The 15,430-nt window shown below is 36.0% G+C and overlaps 1 protein-coding gene across 1 annotated transcript in view; it reads left to right on the top strand.

Annotated features, from left to right (window-relative positions):
- nek11 (NIMA-related kinase 11) overlaps window positions 1-15,430 on the top strand; it is a 76,206-nt gene that overhangs the window by 116 nt on the left and 60,660 nt on the right. Inside the window, exons 1-2 of the mRNA XM_082149337.1 lie at window positions 1-54; window positions 442-649. The exon at window positions 1-54 is cut by the window's left edge and continues 116 nt beyond it. Of these exons, the coding sequence (XP_082005463.1) occupies window positions 471-649 (179 nt within the window). The 5' untranslated portion in view covers window positions 1-54; window positions 442-470. The remainder of the gene's footprint in view (window positions 55-441; window positions 650-15,430) is intronic.

Genomic DNA, 15,430 nt, shown 5'->3' with positions numbered 1-15,430 from the left:
CTTAACACACAGGAAGTTCAGGAGCAGTTGGTCGAACGAATTTCCGACCCACAGGTGAGGTTAGAAAAATCTATCATCAACTCTAATAATCATTTTTATTTAAAATAGAGAGAACAAGTGTGGTAAATGTGATTTTTTTTTTTTTTGTATGTAATCATTAAATTTGTTAGGTGTGGCTATGATGAAAAACTAAATTGCATTTGGTCAGTATTTTTGTTTTATTTTGTTTTTGCTACGCATGTTGACGAGAGAAAAAAAAATAGGTTAAAGATACTGTATGATGGATTGTTGTTTTAAGTCATGCTTATGACTCGAATGTTGTTTATATTTCTCATTCTAATTTTTTTAAATTCAGGAACAAATACCAAAACACTAAAATAAGTAAACAAAAGAAAAAGAAATAACGCACGAGAGCATTTTGTTGACATCATCTCTTTGCAGTTTGGCTGCACTGGATTGATGACTGAAAAATGCCCAGATTTCGTGAGCGTCCTGGACAAACACACTGTCATCCTGCTTCCACACAAACATCTTCTGACCCGAGCAGCCTGATAGCGAACAGATACATCATTCAGCAGAGGCTCGGGAAGGGGAGCTTCGGCACGGTGTATCTTGTTAAAGACACAAAGGCAGTAGCAGCAGAGAGACTGTAAGTTAATACTTGTTCAAAACAATCACTTTAGCGAAGTTTGTACTATTTTTGGTTTATTTTGATTAATTTCTTTTACATTTTTGTTCAATAAATATACTGCCATTAAAATATGTTCATTTAACAATACAGAAACAAAATTATATTAAAAAAAGTAAGATTCTGAAAGCACTGAATCCAATAATAATTTAATAAAGCTTTACAGTGGTATCAAATTATATGATTAATGTCATATTTTTAAATAAGATGGTTTCATTTTAAATATAGTGATTATCTCTAAGGTGGACACCCAATTTAATATGTGATATTTATCTGAATTTAACCTTACATGAATTAGCCAAAACAGGTGGAGCTGGGGAAGCACACTGCAATGCTAAATTAATTGCTGACCAAGTATTTGAAGTTTTAGCAGCGAGCTCATTGGCTACTGATACAGCAGGAACCAGTCAGCTGTGCCCAATAGAGAATGGTGTGATTGCAAGCAGTTTGAGTTAAAGGGGACATATCATGAAAATCTGACTTCATGCTATAATCTGGTCTCCACTGCATCTACCAACCCAGAAAATGTGAAAAGTTACAACCCAGTAACTTTGTTTTGGTAAGCCTTTCTTTGCAAGCATGTCGAAAAATAAGCCGATCAGATTTCGCTGGAAGGGGATCTTGTTATAATATTACCGCCCCTTAATCTGCACGTTTCCACCCGTGGCGCCCCTATTTGGTTTTCGCAAGCAACGCAATGGCAACAATTCGAGCAAAGCATGCAAACTGTTCTGTCGTTGCTGCACGGATGAGCACAGAACACTATTTGACCAAAGAATGTCACATTTGTCTTAAAAAGACCTCATGGAACTGTCAACTTGTGTAAAAGTTAAACATGATGGTACATGCAAGTCGATGAGATGAATCAATGTAACTCCACAACATGAAAACACAGTGTTTTTGCTCTCACCATAAAAAGGGGCAAATTTGACAAGCTATAATAAATTATCTAGAGGGGATTTTGAGCTGAAATTTCACAAACACATTCTGGGGACACCATAGATTTCTATTACATCTTGTGAAAAGGGGCAAAATATGTCACCTTTAAAGGTCCCGTTCTATGCCCCTTTTCACAAGATGTAAAATAAGTCTCTGATGTCCCCAGAGTGTGTATGTGAAGTTTGAGCTCAAAATACCCAACAGATCATTTTTTACAGCATGTTTAAATTGACATTTTTTGGGGCTCAGAAAAACGAGCCGTTTCAGTGTGTCCCCTTTAAATGCAAATGAGGTGCTGCTGGACGACACAGGGGGCGGAGCTTCATGAGCTCGTGCTCAGTCTGTCAGGAAAAATTCATCTCACGGAATGATGATAATATCAGAAACTCTCTGTAACGGCGTTCATTTCGAGTCGGACAATAATGCCTACAGAGTCAGAGTGCTGTATAGAGATGAAACAGGTATGGTTTAGTAGTTTAATTACGGTTATTATAACTTATTTGTCATCTGCTTGTAGGCTATGTATCCATTATTTATTAATAGCCTACAAGTCTGCTGTCTGAATGATGATCAAACATGTACTGATGAGTTTAATAAAGTTTATTGTACACCACACAAAAGATGAAGCGTCAGTTTTACTTCAGAAAATCACCGTAAGAGCTGAGTAAACACAGTAGGCTAAGTTATAAGAAGTGCGCAAGTAGCCAGTAGAGTTGAGGGAGCATTCCTGTGGGCGGAGGTTAGTCAAGAAACGGTTCTGGTGATGTCACTAATGCAGGATGTAGAGGGGTGTAGTCCAATCGAGCCGTTTTTTGTAGTCAACTTCTGTTAAATAAAATATCTCGCTTGGCATTGAACTTTGAGCTTTATAATTTTACAGATATTATTTATGCTCTAACAGCAACATTACACACTAACTAAAGTTTGAAACATGGAATCGCATGCAACGGGACCTTTAAGAACCAATCATCCTGCGCAGTTTCATGACAGAACTTTGTATGACCACCTATTGAAATAGTGTCTATATTCTTTTATAATTCCAAGTGACTGAATGAATGATAATGCAAATAGAAAATGTGTTGAGTTATCAAAACAACTTTGTATTTATTTAAAATATGTATTTCAATACATTGTGAAAAATTCTATAAAAAAGAAACATGGTAATTGGCCTTAGTTGGCAACATGCCTAGTTCATCATAGATTTAGAAGTTTTCTTACTTGTTTGGCAAAAGGAAAGTTTTTCTCTGTTTTCTCTGCACTGATTTCGAATTTCTACTGGATAGGCAGCCATGTTTTATTGAAATCCCATTTTGAAGTAAATAGTACCCCGTTAATGCATGACGTTTACAGGGATTATTAGAGGTTTGTCCTCCTACATACTTTGTGTTAAATTATGTATATGTTTTTTTGTGTTGGATTTAATGAGTTATTCCAGATGCATCCTGTGCATGAGAGAAAATACTGAATTAATATTGTTGAAATAATTTAAAAAATGGCAATATTGAAATTGGTTTTCAGAATTCACTTCTCTTGTCCGGCCACCTGAGAGCAGCATTGGTCTTTGTTACTACTAACCAGTCATAATTGTTTTCCTTCGAGATAATTGAAGAATCCTTCATGTTACTACCAACACATCTATTATTCTTTATGATCATAAATGGTATAATATTAAACCCTCTATTACGCTTTCATTAGAGAGCAAAATGTATCGTTTTAATACTCTCATGCGTGATCCAGTTTTCATTGTTAGTAATGTAAATGTTTATTTTTCTGCATAGGTGCATTTGTTAGGGAGAATAAATGGCCTGTCACTGGAATATTAGCTAAATTGCATAAAGCCTTTTACATTCAAATCGGTTAAGAGTCCTGAGGGAAGCTTCGCTGGTATCATCTGAATGTGTTGTGAAATATGTTGTGAAGTTGATTTATTGCTTCTGTAGAGGCCCGCAGTCTTAAACAGGCAGGTTTGCTTTTGAAACAGAGATAAGAAAAGAAAAAAAGGAAATTGTGAGTCATTATTTCAGGAGATCGTGGCAATATTACATCTTACCCGGATTCAGTTCGCAGTGAAGCTCCCACAGTAAATTAAAACCAACGGGTCTTAGTTTATGAGGACATTGCTCTCAGAACAGAACAAATGTTTGGATGTGTCACTTCTATATTTATTACATGGCTCTTGATTCTGGTGCCAAAATATTTTTGTATAACGAGCACTAAACTATTGATAATTTTCATAGGCAACTGATTGTCTACATACAGTAGTTTCATGTCTCTTTATAGACATCTGAGAATCACAATGACACTTACATTCAAAAGATGCCTCTTATGCTCAGCAAAGCTGCATTTTTTTTTATATCAAAAATGAAGAAAAAACTGTGACACATTATTACCATTTAAAAAAACTGTTTTATATCTAATGTAGTTTAAAATGTATAGTATTCCTGTGACGGCAAAGCTGAATCTTCAGCATCATTACTCCAGTTTTCAGTGTCACATGTGTCCTTCAGAAATCGTTCAATGTTGTAAAAAAAGTTGTTGCTTAATTTTTGTGGAGACTGTGGTGCTTTTTATCAGGATTCTTTGATAAATAGAAAGTTCAAAAGAACAGCATTTATTTAAAATAGATGTCTCTACTGTTATTTTTGATCAATGTAATATGTCCTTGCTGAATAAGAAATGAAATTCTCTAAAAAAAAATCTTTGAAAAATCTAACTAACCCAAAAAAAGAAATGTAAAAGATCTGTGACAGTCACTCTTTTCCATGAAATTACAGTTCATGGCGATGCAAAAGCACCATAAAAATATCATAACTGATGGTATAGTCATATGGTAGTCTTCTGTGAGGAACAGGCTGAAATTCAATTTGGAGCTGTATATGGGCCATTTCAGCAACTGCCATTAAGATGAATGGGATTGCTAAGAGATACAGTAGTTTCATCCGTTTATCATAGACCTTGAACTGCAGAGCCCTGTCCTGTTCACCCCTTTTGCTCACCACATTTATTTAGCCGTTTAGACCAACCGATCACACATTATCCTTCACATATTACATTTACATTTATTCATTTAGCTGACGCTTTTATCCAAAGCGACTTACAATTGCTATATATGTCAGAGGTCGCACGCCTCTGGAGCAACTAGGGCAGAGCCATAGATAGAGAGAGTTGCGACACTCTTTGATGTCGCCGCTATGGCTGTCACGTGGTTCATGTAAGCCCCAATAGTTCCAAAACGTACGCTGGCTGTCATGTTCTTCTATGGGACAGACAGCAGCGATTGCATTATTGAACGGTAAATATAAAATAAAACACACACCCAAGTACTTTTTCAGCTGTTATTGCATTATTGCATTTTGTTAATGTCAGTTTTGCATTTGGAGATAAGTTTTAGGCTATATTTTTGGAGGGAAAAGCTTAGTGTTCATGTTCGCATGGGTAGTAGCACTGGCTTTAGCGGCTCTAACTTGACTTTTCCATATCATTCATCTGATGATGGACGTCTCATGATATTTATTTTAGCACAACTGGGCAGTATTAGGCTATTGATTCCCGTGATTTTGCTTATAAATTTTGATTCAGCCATTAGCCTAACGTTACCTTCGTGATCACGCAAAGAGTTCTGCCGTGGCGGTCCGTTCAGAATTCGCTTAGAAGCTAGCTCACTTCGTCTGATGAAAGTGGCCACCCCCAGGACCATAACGTGAAACATAATCATGTTAAGACTAAGAATATTATTTTAAGATTAAGGCCATACACATTATCAAAACTATAACAGATTAAAAACGAATTTAAGCATGGCTGATACAAATGAAGGTTTTCAAATAAAATATTTTTTATTAAACAATGACAGACAACAAAAATGTGTGCTTGTGTGTGTGAACAAGAAAAACAAAAACCAGGGGCAGGTGATCCATGAAACAGACAGGACTGGTGATGGCCATAACAATCCTAAAGGTCCAGCATTGTTCTCACAAGCCGCTTCACTCAAGACAATAATAACATAATGAAAAGTTAGTATATCCCAAAAAATTAAATTAAATAAAAGTTGCTATAAAGGTGGTAGCGATTCATTACCGAAATCTTAGCTGACGAAGTCGCGCTAGCTAGCAGGCAGTGCTTGAAAATTGGTTGAAACAACCAACATAAAATATAAATAATTACGCTGTGCATGTACAAATGAAGACCAGTATAAGCATCGCAAAGGGCCTCTGATACAATATAGACAGTTGACAATTCAAAAAAGGTCGATATTTCGGCAACTTAACTCTGGAACAACTCGACGCGCAGCAATGTAAGTGAATAGTGTCCAACGCCCAAATGACAGTGTTTGGAACTATTCCGATCTTCATATCCCGGAAGTAGGCGGTTAAAAGCGCCGCCATTATTTACAACGGAGGTCTATGGGAGTGTCGCAACTCTCTCTCTCTATGGCTCTGAACTAGGGGTTAAGTGTCTTGCTCAGGGACACATTGGTGTCTCACAGTGGATTCGAACCCGGGTCTCTCACACCAAAGGCATGTGTCTTATCCATTGCGCCACTACCACCCCGATTTCTACATATTGATTTCTACAGTTTTTGGTCTGTGAGTATAATTAGATTCATAAACAGAACAAGTTGTCTGTTCATTTGATGCTTTTCATGAAAGTTTTCATGAATTCAAAATCTTTATTTTTTTTATGGAATATTGCAGTATTTATTATAAGCAATTAATCAATGCACAGCATTATTTTTTTTTATTCATGTGCCTATCAAAATAACTTCCTCTCACCCTACATTTGTTCTTGTTAGAGAAGCTGTTTCTCTCAGATATACATCAGAATAAGCATGAATAGACTATTGCAACTTCTGTTTCATGCTGACTTTAACTGTTCTCTCTGTCTATCACACTTGATGACATAGCCTCTCTGTGAAACCCATATCAGATGAGGAGATGGGACTGGAAGCTAGAGAGATGCTGGTGGAAATGGAGGCCAATTAGGAAGAGCTCCACACTTTAGCTGCCAGCGGTTCGCGTGCATGGCGTCATGCTACGGGTTACTGTTCCTTTAACCCTGAGCTTTCTGCTTGTTAGTCCATCGCAGCTGTTCGCCAGCTTCTGACCTGTCACATGCAGAGTGCTGGCACCAAACCTGAATGCCCTCCTTCAGGAGACCACCACACCTCCTCCTGTCCATTTCTCCACTTATGCACCAGTTGTCCTTCCTTAGTCTTTTTTCAGCCTTAAAAAAAATCCTGCTGTGTGTGTGTTTTGTTGTTACTGCCTCAGTGGCTCTTACAGTGCTATGAACTCCTTTGTTTCTTTGTGAGAGCCAAATGTCAGTGCTGGGCGCTGTGAGCTGAGACTGCCGTATACCCCTTTCCTCAAGCTGGCTTCTCACTGGGCTTTATTAGCCCAGATAAATTACTTCCTATTCTGGATTTGCCCCAAAAGTAGGGCTCACATCCTGTGGGTCCCTTGTCAAAAGCCTTCAGCATTTGCTTAAGTGCTCTATTTGTAGTCTTCCTAGAATTTTATAGGCACACAAATTCCATGATTTCATTCAATTTCGATGTACAAGCTTGTGATTCTATTTGATTTTAAATAGATTCAATACAATTCGATATCGATTAATTGGAGCCTATCAGGTACAGTATATGACAAATTTCCTCAAGGAAAAAAAACCCTCAAATTATGATGTAAACTGTACAGGGAACCCCAGTTGGTACATAAAAAATGCACTGATTTGTAGGCTACTTAGATTTAAATTACACATAAGGAAGTTTTTATAATAATAACATTATAATAAATACATTTTTAATGACATAATTATGTTTCTATTCATTGTTTTTAAATAGTGGCTGTCATACAAACATAATGGATATATTCAAACATACATTAAATATTGAAGAATAGATTAAGATATAAAAATAACATGTCTAAAGTTATTTTATTTTCTAGCTGACTAAGAGAATAGCTTTTCTCATTGAATAGCTTTTCTGAGGTAAATGTGACATTGTTTATTGAAGTCTTTATGCAGTTGAAACACTGATTGAGTGATTATATGAGACATAAGGATGTATCTTTTAACAGACCTTAAGATATTCATTCATGTTTATTTCGAGCTGCAAATAGTAGTGAAGCGGAAGAGATGGTGCTCTCCGTGCTGCTGGTTTGCATGATCTGTCACACCACACTAAAGAGTGGCAAAATGGTATTTGTTGTTTGAATTTCATGGTAAAAGTAGACAGAATTTGAAAGCTGAGACATTGTTTCATATAGAAGTAGCATAGCACAGAGTTTATTGGATGGGAGGTGCGCTACAAAGCTTTGTTCGTTCATCAACTGAAAGCAGCTTAGACTTAAAGGTATAGCGGAGGATGTTTTACTTCCTGGTGGGTAGTCTAAACTATTGGTCCTCCTAATTGTCAATCATTCTGGTGAATCAATCAAACTTTTCAAAAAGTGGAGAGGGCGGGTCTTATCTAAAATTTGGAAAGATCCTCCGCTATACCTTTAAAAGATCGATAATTGGTTCTTCAAAATGAAAATGGATTCAAATTGTGAAATCTATATTTTTAACCCAGCCCTAATAGGCAGATGATGATGTAAATCTGTAGTCACTGTATATTTTTAGGGACGTGCTTCTTTTTTTATTTGAAATTTGAAAATAATGTTGCTTTTTTAATCTATTTTTTTATGTACAGGATGAAGTCCCTTATACCATTAAGACACATTTGTTTTACACTTTTACACAAAGTTGTTTTGGCGTATTGCATACCTCTGATCTGTTTGCTTTCACACCTCATTTATCACTTAAAAGTCACATTCTTGCAATATAATACACAAGTAATCGATTATGATGCTTATTTAGCTTTTTTGCATGATAAAAGAGCAGCTCAGACATTCTGCTGGACGTTTCTTCTTTGTGTGTCAGAAGAAAGGCAATAATGAAATGGGGTTTTAATTATATGAACCATTTCTTTAAGATTTCAAATATTCAATGTGACACAATCTGTGTTTTATCCAGATGGGGAGCCATTTTGAGAAGTGTGACCTTTTTACACAAACTACATCTTTATTAACAAAATGAATGTGAGCAGAGAAGAGCTGCCTGTCATCTGCTCTGGTGTTCATTAATGGTCTCACAAATGTGCCAAAAGTACCACTGTGGGCGCAAGGGTGTGTTGTATTCGAATTAAACCCATATACTTATGGAACAAAGAAGATTATTATATAGCAGGTGTGTTATTTAAACACCTTGTGGTTGAGGTATCACAATTCATATTATAAGGAATAATTCATTCACATAATTAATCTTCAGCAGTGTTATTGTAGTATTATTTCTATAGGCTACTATTATAGTATTTATTAATATTTTGAATACATTTTCAGGTTTGAATTTTAATATTTCTATATAGCTTTATTTTTTTTATTTTTTTTCAGATATAGTTTTAGTAATATTTAAGCTTTAAAAAGAACACAAAAGAACCACACTGTAAAAAAAAAAAAAAAAAAGTTGAGAAAACTTAAAAGTTTAAGGCAACCAGCTGCAGGACATTTTTGAGTTTTCTCAACTTACCTGTTTGAGTTATCTCAACTTTTCTCATCTTTTTTCATGTGAAATAGTTGAATAAACTTTAAAAACTGAATTTGTCATACAAAACGTAAGTTGGATTTTTTACAGTGCAGTGGTAATACAAAATATTTGAGTAACGAACAGATCAAAATTTGTTGATTGAAGTTGAAATAGTCTGGGGTGCGTTTCCCGAAAGCATCGTTAGCAAACTATTGTCGCGAGTTCCGTTGCTACCATCATAGTTCGATGATTTGGTGTTTCCAGAAAACAATAGTTTCAACTAGCATTTGCAAACAGCATCGCAAACTTACGTGGTTGGAACAATCTCTGGATGTGGTTAGAAGCATAGTTTCTTGTTAAATGTGGACATGTGGACTTGGACGCAATAAGCTAACATTCAGTACATTCTACTGTATACTGTTTTTCGTGTGCATGCAAGGGAACTCCAGAGTATGATGTATGAGGGAATCCTCAATGAATCAAACATCAAATAAAGAAAAATTACATGGAAGAGAGAAGTAGTCATTAGGTGGCATGTTCGTTACAGCAGCATCTCAGAGATCTCGTATAGATTTATTAGCAGAAGAAAACACACCCCTGATTAGTGAACCATTCATTCAGAAGGCTTTGGGTATGGATGAATCAATTAATGGAAAAGATCGGACTCAAACGAATCACTCATGAACTCTTTTGAACAAGGAGTGTTTGTGGTTTAATTTGAAATTAGTCAGATTTTGTATGGTGGAAATAAAATGTTTATTCTAGTCGTATGTGACTGCTGATTTTATTTCTTGACCTCTTGACCCCTGTTGAGTATTTCCATTTGAAATGTGCAATAGGTGTCTCTTTATTACAATGTGGCAGTCATTTAAAACAAAACATTAGTGACTAGCAGATCTGGATCATTCTGAATATCATTATATTCTCCTCTCAGAGGCCAGAGGCGGCTAATCTCACTCAAGGAGGGGAGCGTTTCTCTCCATTTGGCCCTGCTAGCCCACTTTCAGCTTGTCCTCTGTGGATTTGCCTGTCAGACAAGATTCCCTGGAGACTCCTCGCAGCAGTGCTTATTTCTGCTCACCTCATGATCCAGCTCTCAGCTATGCAACCTTCCACTTGGGTCCAGGTCCACCAGAAATCTCCCAATTTGTTTTCAAGTGCCCAGAGTCTCATATAGACTGGTCTCTTCTCTCTCTCTCTCTCTCTCTCTCTCTCTCTCTCTCTCTCTCTCTCTCAGGCACTCTGTCCTTTCCTTGCACACCACTGCATGACAGATTTGGGGCTTTCTTGGTTGATGCTGCTACATCCATTTGCTGACCTGGTTTATTTATCATGGGGATTTTCTCTCCATTTATTTTTTACTTTACACATCATAATTGCAACAGTACCTTTTAAGGTTATCCGGCCTTAACAACACCTCAAAAAGTAAAATCCTTTTCCACATTTATAGAGAGAGTTGCTCAGCTACTATGTTTGATGATAAACATTATCCTTTGATATTGTAGCCAGGCATTTTCTAAAATTGATATAATGGTGTATGGTGTAATTCTTTTCTGCAAAACCTCATAGATAGGTTGACAGTTCAATTTTGGCCAAGGCTTTGGTTATATTAATTCAAAGGATATAGATTGCGAAAATGAGCAGGAGTCGGTCAACATTTACTCTTATACTCATACCTGCTTCCTCTGATCTCGAGGCTGAAGTAAAATATGGAACCATACAGGTTAAAATTGCAATGGATTGCTGTTGGTTATTTGCTCTGCTTTCCTATATCCTTAAAATAGATCTCAAATTACCTCTACGCCTCCAGAGAGAGACTAAGAAATGGGACATGAACGCGTGTTCAATTATTCACTACAGGAATTTTCAGTGATTGATGTGTTTTTATCGATGGTACAGTATACCATTTTCAATCTGAAGAGGTCTAGCTAGCTACATTGTGAAACAATATGGTAAAGTTAAAATTTTTATCACACAATTAGGCTAAATTAAATTAATTTCTTATTGCGCTAAGAAATAATATAGTCACTCTGTAGAGGAGAGTGGGGCACAACCTAACACATTTTGGTTTTGGCTCAATTATTAAAAAAATAATTAAGTTAGATTTTTTTTATTTTTTTTTTACACAAGCAACATACATCTCTGCTACAAATGAGCACTTAATGTTTTTAAGCACTTAACCATTTTTGTACAGTTACACTGAAAGTGACAAAAGTGCAAATGTTACAACTTACCCCATATGCGGGGTTAATTGTAACAGACAGAGGGGTTAGTTGTAACACTTGTGTGTAACACATAATTCAGTACTATTTTATTTGTATAGTTTGATATTGTTTGTGCATCTGTATAGATACATCCATCCCTCATCCAATCATCCTTCTATTATGGATCAATATCATGGATAGAGATATAGGAAAGGGCTGGACAGTTTTGCAATAAATAAATAAATAAATAAAATCATCAAATATTGTAATTGTAATTTAATTATATTTGTGTGTGGCAGCTGCATGCAAATTATTATTATTAACAATAATAACAGTAATAATAATAAAAACAAGCTTAAAATCCAATTTTAAAGGGTTCATTGCACGAAAAACAGGCTTTTTAATAAATAAACAAGTGATCAATGCATAGTAAACATATGTGAAAAAAAAATCATACTTTGATATTTAAATTCCAACATTGTTTGTGAAAGTCCAACAAAAGTTCAATGTGGCAAAATAAATATATAAATAAATACTCAAATCTTTAAAGTTGTGTGGCTCCCTGTTTTCATTTCATTATCGTTGTATACACTTGGAGGCTTAGTTGTAACACTGTGCAACAACTAACCCCGCTGGGTAAAACATATTTTAAGCCTAGCTAATAGTTGCTAGGAGTTGCTGATATGTTTCAAAATGGTGCTATGTTTTAGCCAACAAGACAGTGATTAAGGTAATATAAAGTTAGATTTGGTGACATACACACCCAACTCAGAAACCGAAAAACTTTACTTGCATGGTGTCAAAATACTTTTTGTCCAGTATCTTCACGAAATCTTATCAAAACTTTCCACAAATACGCAGGAGACCGTCTTGGCAGCGAGAGAAAAAGAGTGGAAACACAACCTGCTTGACCCTGACTAACTATGTAAAAGGCCTGTGTTACATTTAACCCCGCGTTAGGTTGTGCCCCGCACTCCCCATCACATTTTGTCTCCCTATTAGAGAGAACAGACGCACTTTTCTTTATTTATCTTCAGAGATAAACGTAATAATAAGATTGTACAGCAGTATATTATTTTTATTTATTTTTTTTCTCAAAGGAATTCAAATGACCCATATCTGTCATTGACACATTTTTAAACTAGAAACTGTTATAAATTACGGAGGGGTTCAATACTGTATTACAGTCTTGGTAAGAAAAAATAATATAGGCACATATCTGCTTTGACATGAAGGAATGTTTATCTTTCATTATTTAACAGACTAGATAATATTGATAAGTATGTTTACAATTACAGGATGAAAGTCTGAGACTGAATGAATTTTCATGTATTATTCATGTACAATAGCAATAAGTGCTGAGAGTTTTCATTGCCTCATGCTAAATGTTCATAAAAAGGTTACTTTATTAAGCACATTTATTAAGTGCCATCTTACCGCAAGAAGATAAAATCCCTGACATGTTTTCATCCTATAAACTGTAGGTTGATGTCGATGATCAATTGTGAATAGTCTAGTTTATGCATTAATTGACTGGATACTTTAAATGAAATGGATAAACACAAACATATCTTAGGTGATGTGACAGCTTTATGGATGATAATATTATGTTGTTGTTTTGATATCTTGTCATTATTTAGGGTAGAGGCTTCTAGTGTGAATCCATAATGCAGGGTGTTTAGTTGATGTTAGTCTTTCCACAACATCAGCTCAATGGTTCATTAGATTGCTCTTGTGACATAATACATTATAAAGGTATGTTAGCTCTAATGATACATGAGAGGACGTGGCCAAGACGAAATTAGATTTTCGAAATTAGACTGACCTGTCAAAGTCAGTGTAATGATTCTCTGTGTGTCTCTTTATTAAAGTGAGTCCTGCTAATGTGAGCTTCAGAATGGTGTGACCTATAGTGTTTGTGCCATTCAAATAATTTTTTGTTATTTGAGTTTTTATGACACTTCATCAAGTTTATAATACTGGAAAGTTTTTTTTTGTGCAAGCGAATGCAAATTTTCCTCTGTGGAAAGCAAACGTTTTTCGGGGGAGCAAAAAAGCATTGAAATATAATTTTTCACAAAATCTTCCTGAATGTTTCGTTCATGAAATCAGACTGATCTGTTTCAGCTCACTGACTCATGATCCAATATATAACGGCGATTAATAGCTGTCGTTTTGTCACACAGCTGTCTAATGGTCTCAGAAGACTTAAGGTATGGTCACATTTACCACTGTGGAATTTCAAGAGGAATCCGTGTGATCGGGAGCGGAAAATTTCCCCACTCAGATTTCGCTCATGTTCATGTTGGTCACACGAATTTGCCATGTTCACCAACAGAGAAAGCTGCTTGGTTTGAAAGTGACTTCTGTGTGAGATGTGCCTCATGCATCACTACACTATTCACAGTGAACAATTATTTTGCCTGTGAATTCGCACCGCAATTTTGGTAATGTGACGCCACCTAAATAGCACACTAGTCACATAGAGGACTTGGAGCTTAAAAGATCCAGTGCCCATTCAAAAAATGACCAGCACAAAATAACTCAAGACATGTGGGTTTGGAACGACCTGAGCCGCCGGCGATGAAAGAATTTGAATGACTCCATTTAGGAGTTGCTTTCTGCATCTTTAAAAACACATTAGCTATTAGGCCCGTGTCTCAGCTTCCGGGAAAACGTGAAGAATGAGAGCAATCCATGACCAGCATCGCTGTGCTGAAGTGCACTTAACTTGTTCCCTTTGCTGTAATGATTTTCAAGTAGGAAGAGGAAAGAACAGAATGTTGAAGTAGAGAGAGGTAAATGAGAGGTAAAGCCGAGAACCAGTTTACAACAAAACCAGGAGGCAGATGCAGTGCGTTCATCTCTGTTGGTGGTATTTGATTAACTCCCTCAAGGTCTGGAAATAAGGTCACTAAAATATGATTTTAAATCCCTGCTTTGTGTTAAATGCTCATTTGCATTTTTCTTCTTGCTAAAAGCCGATGGGATTAAATTAGCCGCTCTGAGCATTCCTTATTTGTCCCTTCAACTTGAATTATGAAGTGCATAAAGTTTGATCTGCAGATGTGGCGATCATATTTTGCTGCCAACTGGAGGAACAATTATTCTCCACAGAATTCCTCTCCATTTATCATATAGATCATTCTTAGTTTTAAAAATGGCTAATGATCACAATTCTGCATTATTCAAGACCATTAGTTTTTAGAATTTAATAATGGCATGATAATTTATGCTTATCGTTTTCATTCAGATGTCTTGCCTTGATGTCTTTCATCTGAAATGCATCTGAGAATGGCTGATTTTCGTTCTCCCTTCTCGTTGCAAAAGGTCACATAGGCCAAGGCAACTTTCTATCAATGGATGTGTCTCTCCCTTCATTTTATCACTAAAAGCAGAATAATTACAATGACCCTTCATAATTTGTGCGCTAATGACAGACTTAATTTTAAAGTGTGGCCCTGGCTTCCCGATCCCTTCAAGCTTGAAAAGGTCAGGGAAAACAATCTGTTCTTCCCTAAATGACTTTTTTGGGCCCAGGCTACAGCTGGTAATTGAGGAACGTGACGCTTATATAAATACAGTGCAACTCAGCATTGGTGGCAGGTTTCAGACAGTAGGAAATTTAAGAGAGGCTGTGCAAAATTAAAGGCTGAACAAGCAACGAGATGAGCAGTTTGATTTTGAAGGCTCTTGAGAGCAAATCCCACAGCCTATCTCATTAACAACTTTATTTTTCTTTTCCCGGTTGGATTAGCTGTCAATCTAGAGCTTTCTGTGAAAGTAGAATGCTTGAATAGAGTATATATACTCAATTTTTATTGCTGTTTCTGTCATTTGATAAGTACACTGGTCAAAAGAATAATGAAAGAAGTCTCTTATGCTTACCAGTTCTGCATTTATTTGATCAAAAATACAGTTAAAACAGTAATATTGTGAAATAAAAAAATAAAAAAATTATATTTTAATATATTTTTAAATATAATTTATTCCTGTGATGGCAAAGCTGAATTTTCAGCATCATTACTCCAGTCTTCAGTGT

Source organism: Leuciscus leuciscus, assembly GCF_965113295.1.
Source record: "Leuciscus leuciscus genome assembly, chromosome: 20".
Taxonomy (NCBI): Eukaryota; Metazoa; Chordata; class Actinopteri; order Cypriniformes; family Leuciscidae; genus Leuciscus; species Leuciscus leuciscus.
This window is presented reverse-complemented; position numbering and strand designations above follow the sequence as displayed.